Source organism: Simochromis diagramma, unplaced genomic scaffold (assembly GCF_900408965.1).
Source record: "Simochromis diagramma unplaced genomic scaffold, fSimDia1.1 OVJJ01000602.1, whole genome shotgun sequence".
Taxonomy (NCBI): domain Eukaryota; kingdom Metazoa; phylum Chordata; class Actinopteri; order Cichliformes; family Cichlidae; genus Simochromis; species Simochromis diagramma.
In genome coordinates, this window is record NW_024387040.1 from 14,824,215 (window position 1) to 14,836,496 (window position 12,282).

General features: G+C 43.5%; 1 protein-coding gene across 4 annotated transcripts in view; it reads right to left on the bottom strand.

Moving 5' to 3' along the window:
- avl9 (AVL9 homolog (S. cerevisiase)) overlaps positions 1-12,282 on the bottom strand; it is a 28,385-nt gene that overhangs the window by 8,518 nt on the left and 7,585 nt on the right. For 3 of the 4 annotated variants that reach the window (XM_040043876.1, XM_040043877.1, XM_040043875.1), the window contains 11 exons: positions 7,455-7,540; positions 6,491-6,562; positions 5,726-5,815; positions 5,566-5,632; positions 5,430-5,470; positions 5,306-5,344; positions 4,474-4,543; positions 3,661-4,136; positions 3,210-3,345; positions 2,907-3,126; positions 2,393-2,504 (listed from right to left, as the gene is read on the bottom strand). In XM_040043876.1, coding sequence (XP_039899810.1) covers positions 2,501-2,504; positions 2,907-3,126; positions 3,210-3,345; positions 3,661-4,136; positions 4,474-4,543; positions 5,306-5,344; positions 5,430-5,470; positions 5,566-5,632; positions 5,726-5,815; positions 6,491-6,562; positions 7,455-7,540 — 1,301 coding nt within the window. In that variant the 3' untranslated portion in view covers positions 2,393-2,500. Of the gene's footprint in view, positions 1-2,241; positions 2,296-2,386; positions 2,505-2,906; positions 3,138-3,209; positions 3,346-3,660; positions 4,137-4,473; positions 4,544-5,305; positions 5,345-5,429; positions 5,471-5,565; positions 5,633-5,725; positions 5,816-6,490; positions 6,563-7,454; positions 7,541-12,282 lie in introns of those variants that run through there. The other variant, XM_040043878.1, reaches the window with a different exon arrangement.

Sequence of the window (12,282 nt, forward strand, 5' to 3'; positions counted from 1 at the left end):
TCAATTTATAAGTTTCATAATTTTTCAAAGTAAATGTGCTAAAAGTGCGCAGGGGTGTCTGTTAATCTAGTAGAAGTCTCCTGATTGGACGCTGTGCAGTTACACTAATCTAACCCTGTGCTGTTTGTCTGTGTGTTTGTTTACTGAAGCATTACGACAAATTTCTCAGGGGCCATGTCACCGAACACCAGAGGGTAAAGCGAGAACTTTGGGTATGACAGCCAAGCAGATCCTACCATGAAGCTAAGTTAGGGACCTAGACACTCTCCACTGTGTGTGTGTGTTTGTGTGTGTGTTTGTGGTGGGAAGGCATTTATCTGAAGCGTAACACTAGACGCGGCACTCCAGCTGTGGACGGAGTCGCCTTTCATCCACACTTCCTGGAATGAAACTGGAGCTGAGGCTGAAGAAGTCTCTGGCTCAGTTTTTGAGAATGAAACTCACTCATAATTAATGACTCCGGCTGATATGAGACCCTCGCTGCCACCGCAACCCCCGACCCGAGACGACTGACCGCTGAGCTGCTATATCCATCCAAGCGACGCGCTGCCTGCTGCTCCTTGTCATATACTGTATTCATAAAGTATTCACAGCTGGGGTGTTTGGGTGCACTGAGCCTGACAGCCATTGGAAATTTAATCATCAGTGGGTCTAAAAACAGACGCTAAAATTTTAAAAACACATTCTTCAGAGCTGGGAGTCTCAATCTCCCATATTTTGACTTATTTTTACTTCATTTGGCATTTTAAGCAAACACTGTTTTACCATTTCCAGCTCCACATTTTCATCCTTGGACTTTTTTTAGAGTAACAATTGCATGATTCAAAGTTCAAAATAAACGTTATTTATATTTTACTGGGCCTTGGTGCAGACTCTCATATTATTGTCCGTCTGAAAAAAAACTGATAACCCCTCATTGTGACATTACAGAGCCAACAGTAGAAAACACTGAAACTGCGTTTAGAGGAATCTGAAGCCTGAACCTTTGGCTCATAGGGTTTACCTACACAAACGCTGGCATCATCATTTGTAACTTTGGCCCTTTTTAAAAATAAACTGTCAAGATCTTTACAGTATAAATATATCAACCTTTGCATGTGTTAAAAATTAGACAGCTCCTTCAAAGTAAAAGCTAGAGGATTTAGCAAAAGTGGGAAGGATACCTAAAGTGGTACCTTAAGAAAAAAAAAAAAAACGTCTGGCAGGGGGAACAAACAAGGAGATATTATCTTAAAAATGCTCAGAATGTGCCTGGGGGGGGTGATCTTATATCACATCGTTGAGAAGACAAGTGGAAGAAGACCTGAAGCAGGCACAGAAGAGAACCACTCCTAGGCAGACCCTGATACACCCGCCCAGTATCTCTGCATGTATGCATAATGTAACTGTCAACAGTATTGAATGCAGAGTTTAGTACTAACAAAACATGTCTGAAGGTTCTCAGTCATTAAGGTCAAGAAAAGCGTCTGGACTTGTTCAAGTTTCTTTTCACCTCTCATCCGAGAAGCTTCTTCAGTTCAGAGAGGAACTGGTGGAGAGTCCCAGATTTCTAAGCCCTATTGGGAGTGTCCCTCAGAGGGTCATCAGAATCAGAATATTTTATTGATCCTTAGGGAAAATTATTTTGGTTACAGTGGGTTCAGTGGTGCTTTTTGGTACTCTCAGTCTCTCACTGAACGTGCTCCTGTGACTGACCAGCATGTCATGGAGTGGGTGGGAGGTATTATCCAACATTGTCTTTATTTTGGACAACATCCGCCTTTCCCACACCACCTTAAGGGAGTCCAGCTATGAACCCCCTATTGATCTTGTACCTAATAACACAAGCCAAGGTGTGAAAATGGGAGTGCGTCACAATCAGCCAAGGTTTCGTGGGACCACCCTATTATGTGACAACTAAGGTCAAGGCGGGGCAAGGTCTCACGATGAGTACTCCTGCATCCTGCAGGTGTCACTTTACAAACTCTGTGTTTGGTTTAATAAAGAGGGAAAGTTCTGCAGATAGTCTTTAAGCAAGGCTTTAAAGACAGGAGCCCCATACTCTCTTGCTCCCTCTGCTGCTGCAGCTTTGACTTCTTCTAACCACTAGAGGGCAGCAACATACACGCTCTGAGCTGCAGAAAACAAGCGATGGGGTGAAGCTTCACCCTGCATCTTACCTGCTATTAAAACTAGATACAAATCCCTGATTTTTAGAAGAAAAAAGAAAATAATAATAAGATAACATGAAATTGCACTCACTGTGAGAGTCGTAGCTTTACGTCGGCTACGCTGTACTGACCCTGGAACGGATGTCTACAACGGAGAAGATGGGATCATGAAAAACAAATAAGAAACATTCAAAAGCTGCAGGTAACAGAAGTCAGTCGCTCTCCTGTCCACCTACCCTGGGGTGACGGCGGTCATGCCGGGGTGCTTGTTGCTGTACCACACCCGGTAGTTGTGGGTGATCTTCCACGCTGTGCCGAAAGGTGCCCCGTAATCTGCCAGCAGCCGCTCGCTATCTGAAAGGAAGAGATGGGAAACAAAGACATCAGTTACATGCAATATGGCAGCGCCAATCCTGACTAGTAAGGCATCTAAACAGGATGAGAGCTTTATGGGTTTTTTTTTTAAGTTGTACTAGTTGGAAATAAAGTTAAAACCAACTATCAGATGTGGAAACAGCTAGAAATGCAGGATAGATTTATTTATCCCGCTCGTCTTGTCTCTTTCTGGGGCATTTTCACACATTATTCTGTCTGTTGTGATTTAGTTGATGACATTAAACCTAATATAAACGCCCCGTCCATTTCTAAATGCGTACAAGCTCCCAGATGTGTTTTATGGAAGCATGTGATTGCTTGTAAGAGCCTTTCTATGTGTTTATTTTACACATTTATTGTGAACAGTTTTGATTGTCTTACCTTGCTGTAATGCAGAAGACAGTAAGGAGTGAAGGTAGAGGGTGAACTGGGCTCTGATCCACTCGTCTCCACCCTCCCAGCCCGTCCCGTCCAGGAAGACATCGTCGCGGTTCTCCGTCACGTGTTTGACCAAGTAGTCGGCGAAGCGCAGGTCTGCAGTGGTCAGACTCAACATCTTTCTGAGCTCGGGGTCTTGGATCTGGATACGAGCTTCTTCCACCTGAAGCAGTGAAGTATTAAAAAAAAATATTAAATACTTACATTTTAAAAAGTTAACACAACAGTTTCACACACAGGACTTACTTCGACGACTGGCGTCACTGAGGTGCCTCTGCTGACGGAAGAGGATGTTGGTTGCTCCGGCGACAAAGCCTCGCACCGTCACGTCTGACAGGAGGTGATGCTGCTGCAGCGCCATGTAGGGCAGGCACAGGTAACCCTGGAAACAAGAAAAGACAAAGGCCGCTGTGTTTATGACAGCCGTACACCTGCTTATCTCCACCCAGCTGTCTGAGCTGAGATTTTAATGGTTAATTATTAAACAATATTGATAAATTATAAAGTTGTGTCAAGAAGACATTTCTAATCAAAAAGGCGAAACAGGAACAGGTGCAATCAGGGTCACGCAGAAAACTTCAGAAAAGACTCACAAGAAGACGGCAATCGGCAAAAGTCCTCTCAGATTTAGGTCTGAGGGTTGCACCACTTCAAAGGAAACAGAATTTTTAACAGAAGTATTAATCGCTGCTGTTACCTTAGTGAAGATGGCGAGTGGCAGGCCGTACTGATCCTCCTCCAGACCTGACACCAGGCCCTGGGTGACCCCTCCCTGACCGGTGACTGCCTGCGGCTGCACTGTGATCGGCGTTCCGGGTTTGGAGTCAAATGTTTCCGGGAGCTCTGGCTCCGTCTCAGAAGGTGCCTCTTGCGGTCCACCTTCGTCCAGCACGCTGGGGTCCAGAGTCTCCCACTCGCTCTCGGAGGACTCGGGAGAGATGCGTGAGGGCGGCTTGAGGTGGTGATTGTCGCCCTCTGAGCTATTCCCAGAGGATTCTGTGGCAGGCTGGGCCGTCTCCACCCCGAGGTCAAGGGCGGAGCTATCGATGTCGGTGACAGACACAGAGACGAACTCTTCGGCACCCGAGACACTCTCCACTAAACTCTGGTCCTCTGACACGCTGCTCTTAGGTCTGTAGTGGGACGAGTCCACCAGGCCGTGTTCGATCATGCCTGCACGAATGTCACAGCAAACACGTTCTATCACTTTACTACTACAATTGCACCACAGGCTGCAAAGCCTTTCACACTGGAAGAGCACAAAGATATTTGCAGGACAGGTTTGCATAACATGAATGTGTCATATGCCTAACAGTTAGCCAAAAACGAAAATAATCACTAGAATGAGCATAAAGTCAAAACTGGAACAAAATAATCAATAAAATGAAACAAGAATCCAAAACACAAAAACAACACAAACAGTTTTATTAGAGAACTCCTGTGCCGGGTGTCACAAAGCCCTGATTCAAAAGATCAGTGCCAGATCTGTCTTCCTCTTGGAGTTACTGACCTGGAAACAGCGATAACACTGTCATCAGAGCTCCTACTAGTCTGTTGACAGGAGACACATAGAACAGGACCTGCAAACATGAGCAAGAAGAAAGAAAGAAAGAAATGGAGGGTGGACTTCACAGCAACTAAGATCATTAAATATTTAAAAATGGACGAGACACACAGAATTTAACAGGATCTATAAGTGTATAAAAGACTAATACAATTAATAAAGGAGCCAAAGGGTCATCCCATGCCAATTCACAGTGGCTAAAAGCTTCCAGTAGACATTTCTTAATAGAAACTGTGCAAAACTTCAGGTCCCTGCTGTCAAGGCAAACTGGAAAACTACCTGAGCTCGATCCTTTAAACGTTTTAGGATAGATATCCGGTGTGATGGGTCTATGAATATGGATGCCTAAAAAGATTTGTATGTCTGATCTCGGACATCAGGTTTGGAGACTTTTAGAAAGAAAAATGTTGCAGGTTTAAAGTAACTTGGGCAGATTTGCCTGCAAGGAAGAGGGAAGGCGTGGGTAAGACTGTGGTTATCTGCCAATACTGAGCACCACTCGACTTAAAAAGCATACTGATCAATATCTGAATCCCAAGTATACATTAACATTATATGGTTATATTTAGAGCAAATATGGTGGAAATGTTTGTCCAGAAAAACTGTGTCAGGACTCTCTTATACCTGAAAGGGACTGAAAGGAGTCATCGGGAAGATGAGCTAAAAGAGCCACATCATAGAGGCCTCGTCTTCTCTTAGAGCCAGGACTGACAGAACCTCAAAATTACCAGATTATATGAAGAAAAGGGGAAGGATGCATCAAAGTTTGAATTCTCACCTTCTTTTCCAGCAAAATGAGCTTAAAGAGGATGAGAGCCTGCAAAGATTTAAAAATAAAAAATGTAAATAAACAGGATATTTTGGGTGGATTTCAGTGCTTAAAGTAATCAGATTTTCCCCACCTTGTGTCTGAAGTGCAGGATTAGATCTCTCGGCGACATCCCTGATGGGAGAAAAACAAAATGTTTATGAAAAGGACAAATAAAAGCTGAGATTTGTTGTTAAACCCTCCTGTTATCCGACAGATCTGGCACGTACCTAGATAAACCTGTGATCCGTCCAGAGCTGAGCCCCTCAGAGAGCTGTTCATGTGGTCGTACAGTTCCTGCAGCGAAAACAGGAGGTGAGCAAGCAGCTGACCGGAAGGTACAAATACTACTACCTCACTCAAACAGGTTTAGTCTGACTGTTTTCTCACCTTCAGGATTGAGATCTGTGAGAAGTCTTTCTCCTCGAAGTAGGCGTGTGTGATGAGCTGAAGTTTGGCTTGGAGCAGACCGTAGAGAGGCTGCGAGGAAATTCAAACACACCGTACGCGAGTGAGTCATTTACAGTGTGACCCATAAAAATCCTGTCAGGCTAATTTCTGCTTTATATTTATTTAGCATGGGTGGCGACATCCTTTGTCTTGATGCTTTTCCTCCTGCCTCTGTTTTTCTCCCCCACTCTACAGTTGGCACTGCTAAAACAGGGCCTGTGGTCCCCTCCCTAAAATTGTATTGTCATAGCAACATAACCATGTGTGGAAATCCCAACAGGGACAAGGGGATGCTGATACGCTTTTTCTGGGAAAAACAGTGTTTTGCCCCCTCAATGAATCCCTGTAAATGATGTTAAATTATTTATTCCTATGTATGGGGGGGAAAAAGGAATACCCTGGTTTGCCTCTGAATATTACCTCATAAGAAACTGAAGTTTCTTATAAAGCCAAAAGATTTAAGGGTAAAACATAAAACATTATGAATTAATTCTCAATGGTGACACATATATAACATACAGACACATATAGATCAGCAGACAGTGAGGAGGCCGCAGTGCCGGGAAATAAAAACATCCTCTCTACACGATTTGCTTCCACTTCTCCATGTGAGCTCACTGCAACATTTTACGGCCCACTGACTTAATTTAATTTTTAGACTGAAATTAAAGCTTATTAAATTAAGTCATCCAGTGACTGACTCACCACTCGACTGAGGACACAGACGCTCTTCTGAACAGTCTCCCTGGTGACATCAGCCTGCCGGACCTTTAGGGCCTGAAAGGCGAGCAACAAAAAACAATCGTGAAATAAACTTCCCTCCGTAAGCTCTGCTTTAAATTGATGCTGCAGTTACAGCGCAAAAGGTTTGGGTCAGTTTCACTAGACTCAATGCAAACAACAGACACAGCTTTGGGTCTGAAAAGTGAAGCAAATGCAGAAATCTAATAATGCACATTTACATCCTATAATGACAATAATAGCCAACAGGCGGCTCGGGTTAGGGTACCATGGCTACCATTATTAGGAAGTACGGCTTAGAGCAGAAAGGGAAATTGAGAAGAGAGTGTGATACGATCTGGGATGGTCCACAGCTCTACCATGTGAGATGCAAGGGTCCCAAATGTTTGAAGTTATTAAATGTGAAACTACAGACCTCACTTACAGTGGTGATCATCACACTTCACGTCACCCTTTTCCTGCAAACGTAGCAGCTCTGTCTCTAGTTTTAGCCACTTGATCACAATGGCATCTTTTTCTCCTGGAACTAAAACACCTCTTTCTTTCAGGAACTACTCTTGCTTTTGGGACGAGGCAATTCAATTCTATTCAATTGTATTTGTATTGTGCCAAATCACAACAACAGTGGCCTCAAAGTGCTTTATACTGTAAGGTAAAACCCTTCAATAATACAAAGAAAACAGAAATAATCAACCTCGGTGGCTATTAAAGAAATGAGGAAGTTTAAGGCACATTTCAAACCTTTTAGCAGTAGCTGCAAGTGACATCCTACCAGGCTCTTACAAAATCAGTAAAAACGTTTTACAAATTATATTTACATAAACTGCCTGGTTCCCCACCCATGTCATGGGCGTAGCTTTCTGTCATAGAGCTGCTGCACATAGGTGCCTGCTCATTAAAGTGTGCCTATTGCCATTCATAAACTGACCTTTGCTTCTATTTGACGATAACAGGACACTCCATAGACACACTTTGTGTCTCCACTGAGAGGCGGCAGGTGAAAATACACCGTGTCTGCAAACCAACAAAAAGACACAATCACATTATTATACTACGTGCTAAAGGGCAGAAAGAAAAGAATAAACAGCATGAGAAAAATCACTTGTGTGCAGTTAGATGAGACTGATATGCATTTTCTGTGGTAAAACAGCAGATTCAGCAAAGACCATCAATACAATAAAAACCTGTAAGTTTAGATAAAGAGTGTTTGTGGAACTGCAGTGACTGACGGCAGGTTTTCAAACCAGCTGCCAAACTGGATAAACTTGAAGGCAGAAGCAAACATTTACAAGTTGCTTGATGATAGCTGGAAAAAAGAAAAGAAAAAGCCGTTCTTCATGTTCAGATTAACTACAGCTCACAAGTCACGAGTAAGAGTTTGTGCAGTTTACACTCCGTTTAAAAATGTTTGCTTTAAGTTTTACTTTTAGTTCATCAGTTGTATTTGTCAGAAGCAACGTTTAAGAAATTCAGAACCGGCTTTACAAGACAGACACCTGCACATATCCCATCAGCCAATCACATGGAAGCATGAGGACACAGTTGAGACAACCAGCAGAAGTTCAAACTGGACATCGGAAAGAGGAAGAAAGGCGATTCGAGTGGCACTGAATGTGGTATTGTATGCAAAAGAGCATCTCTGACGATGTACACACAAAAACAGCAGCAGAAGCCCACAGTGGATGTGACTCCTGTCAGCTAACAACAGGAAACTGAAGCTACGAAAGCTCACAAAAACTCGACCCTAAGAGACTGGAAAAACATGGCTGCATCTGATGAGTCTCAATTTCTGCTCCAAGATTCAGAGAGTCGTATCAGAGGGTACAACAGTCATTTTAATGTGTCAATAATCAGTTAACGCCACTCTTGCAAGGAAAAAAAAAGCATATTAGACAGAAATGCTTATTCATTGTGCTGCGTTTTGTGTTGTTTTCTTCAAACACAATTTTTGTTGCAGTATTTTGCAGAGTATATTGTACATTGGATGGATTTCCTGCCATCTAATTGGACACCACAGAATGAAACAGATTAAGTGTTCCAGCTGATAGAGAGGCACGGCTCTAACACTGAATATTACATCTATTTTACATTGAGAGCTCTTTGATAATTGTTTTATTAAACAACAATCAATAAACATTTTAGGGCTACTGAGAGCTGAGTATCAACAGTTTTGGAATCAGCAATTTTTTTAATGGCCAGAAACAATAAATGAAGGATGACTGCATTTGAGAGTCACGTTGAACTATTTCGGTGCATTCAGGGACACTCTGGACATTTGAACAAATAAAATCTTTGCTGCACTAGACGTCCAAATTCCCATCATCCTTTTAAGCATTTTAAAACTTGTTTACGGAGGCATCTCAAGCGTTTTGCTTCCCCAAAAAACACATTTATAAAAAAAAATGCTTTTCAAAATTAGCAGAAGAGAACTTCAAAAACACATAAATTCACCCAACAAAAAAACCCCCAAGATAAATCATTATGATTATGGTTTATGTACAGTGAAGAATAAGGAATTCAAAAGGAGAAATTCTCATTACTGAGAGGTTTGGACTGGGAGTCCAAAAATCATGTGCTTTACAACCTGATTCCTCTTCTACACTCACTGGGAGATATTTACCAATATAGAAACAACGTCAGTCATCAATCAAAAGCACAAAGATTAGAAACTGCAGCGACACGACAGCTGTCCTCTGTCATTAAGAAGATGATGGGGAAAGGAAGAGACTCGAATAAAACTTCAGGGCTCAACCGTTCAATTCAGTCTGAGGAGGGGGGCTGAGGAGGATTTCACAACGTGACTAGTATTTCCTCTGAACAAGACGACAGTGGGGTCACAAAGGTTAGACTGTGGACGTCACAGATTAAAGAAGAGGCAACGGCGGGGGCATCTGGGCAGAGGCCACACTCTCTGTACGTCAAACCCAACCAAGCAGCCCTGATATGCCAGGATCCAGCTCTCATGTCTCTGCTCAACACAGCAGATTCTGCTCCACTAGATCACCATCTTTCTTTTTTACTGACTGGATCACCTGTGCGAGGATGTGATAGCTTAAGAAAACTGCTTTGAAATAGTTTAATGAGACTGGTGATTTTCCAGTGCCAAACATGTGCAGGAGACTCTCTGTTTGCTTTTAGTGTTTCACAGAAGCAGCCGCTGTTGTTTCTTAATCAGTTCGCAACACGCTGGAGGCAACAAAGGAACCGATCCACAGAGATTTCTCTACAGTGAAAACTGTGCGAGTGGAGCTCAGGCTGATATGTATTCAAGGGGGACTTTTTAGACTCGGGGGGACAGCAGGGGGGCTCACAGGAAGTCAGCATAATTGATCAGACATAGCACCAGTGTAAACTCTCAAGGCTCATGCAGCAATGAGCCCTCCTGCATTATTTACTCATTTTGCAGCTCCATGTACATTATTACTGGATAATACTTATTGATTCATTAAAGCTGCAGCTGGAGATGATTGTAATTACTTTAGATACTGCTGGCCAGTTTAGGAAAGCCAAATTTAATCATACATTCATCCAATATTTATTACACGCCTTTGGACTGCAGGAGGACGTCAGAGTATCTGGAGAAAACATTCAGGGCTCCAACCAGGAACCTCCTGGCTGTGATGCATCAGTGCTGACTACTGACCACTACACCACTGTGACAAATTACAGTATTTGCTTCAAAAAATGTAGTAGAAAAAAGTAGAAGATGAAAGTATAATAAGAAAGAAAAACATCAAAAGTATATTAAAGCTGTACTTCAGTAAAGCAGAAAGCAACACCCGCATGTTTGATGAAGCACAAATGCCTTTCTGATACAACTCACCCATTTATTTGGGCTTGGGCCTGGCACCAACTTTTGAGCCCCGAGGTTGTGTTTATGTCTCCTCCCAGTCGCAAACTGGGGATTTTTCACATGTGAGTCACGTGTGTAATACGCTGCATGACAAATCTGAGTAAATACACCCAGTTATGTTGCAGCAATGGTCCTAGCCCAGTCTGCAGATATCTGCATACTACTTAAAATTTTATTTTATTAAACATATTTCAAAGAGGGTGCGCCTCCCCAGGCCCTGCTCTTCTGGACACAGCCCTCGACTTGGGAAAAAACAACAATTCTATTTTTATCCAGACCATATTTTAATAAACCTAACAAAGCAGTTTCTAATGATATTTAATATTAAAGTAAAGCAAGTGACCCCAGAATCCAAATCTGGGTTTTTCAGCCCTTAAAAAGTGATGAAAACTGAAGTCCAGAAACATGACTCACTAAATTAAATGGTGTATTATTTCAAGCTGTTCCTGAATATCCTGGATACTTTTACTAATCAGTCTCTTGGTGTAACAGCAGTCTCTGTTACATGAAGCCCTCGTTTTTTCACTGCTGAATCACCGAGCTGACCAACAAGCAGCTGACAGCTCTGAGCAGGAAGTGAGAACTGTCCTCTCCATGCTGATGAGTGTAGTTTTTGAAGTTGAAACTACAGATATGAACCTTGGCTCGGTTCCTGCTATTTGCCTTCACAGGTCAGCGTGAAGCACGGGCCCGTCACATGACTGCAGCCACAACAGGCGAGTCACTCACTATCGCTCACACCCACCTCTCTGTTCACAGAAGTGACACCAGCCTTTTAAAATCACCGGAGGACAATCATGATTTTATCACCTGTGTGAGAAGCACCTGCTGACTCATTCCCACACTTTGAAAACTCAATAAAAAAAACTTCAATAATAGTGATTTAAACCCTGTTTTATTGGCATAATAACCAGCCAGGTATCTGAGGCCTCCAATTATCTTGTCAGTAATTTGATGCCTTTTGATGAATATTACGGCCTGCATCGTGGTACAGCCTGTCCAACAAACAGAGGACTGACACAAAGATATAAACAACTAGAGGGAAAACCAGCACACCGCAGACCACGGCCTCTCTGTGTGAGGATCTAAACGTATTCTACGCTAGATTCGACACAGCGAACACCATGAGACCGGACAGTGTGCGCACCGCGGATGACATCAGTGCGCACACTGTGTCTGAGGAGGATGTGCGGAGGTGGTTCAGGAAGGTGAACGCACGCAAAGCTACTGGTCCGGACGGGATTCCCGGCCGCGTCCTCAGGTCATGCGCGGCTCAGCTGGCTGGAGTGTTCACGCACATCTTCAACCTTTTCCTCTCTCTGTCTGTAGTCCCAGCCTGCTTCAAAATGGCCACCATCGTCCCTGTACCCAAATCCTCCACCATCTCCTCATTGAACGACTGGCGACCTGTAGCCCTGACCCCCATCGTAAGCAAATGCTTCGAGAAGCTGGTCAGGGACTTCATCTGCTCTGCACTACCCGACTCACTGGACCCTCTACAGTTCGCATACCGCCACAACAGGTCCACTGATGATGCCATAGCCCTGACACTACACACTGCCCTGTCACACCTGGAGAAGAGAGACACGTATGTGAGAATGCTGTTTGTAGATTACAGCTCAGCATTCAATACCATCGTTCCCTCGAAGCTGGACAGGAAACTGCAGGATCTAGGACTGAGCAGCTCCCTCTGCAGCTGGATCCTTAGCTTCCTGTCTGACAGACGCCAAGTGGTCAGACTGGGCAGCATCACCTCATCCCCCATCACACTGAACACTGGTGCTCCACAGGGGTGTGTACTGAGCCCTCTCCTGTACTCACTCTACACCTACGAGTGCACGGCCACTAACAACTCCAACATCATTGTGAAGTTTGCGGACGACACTACAGTGGTGGGTCTTAT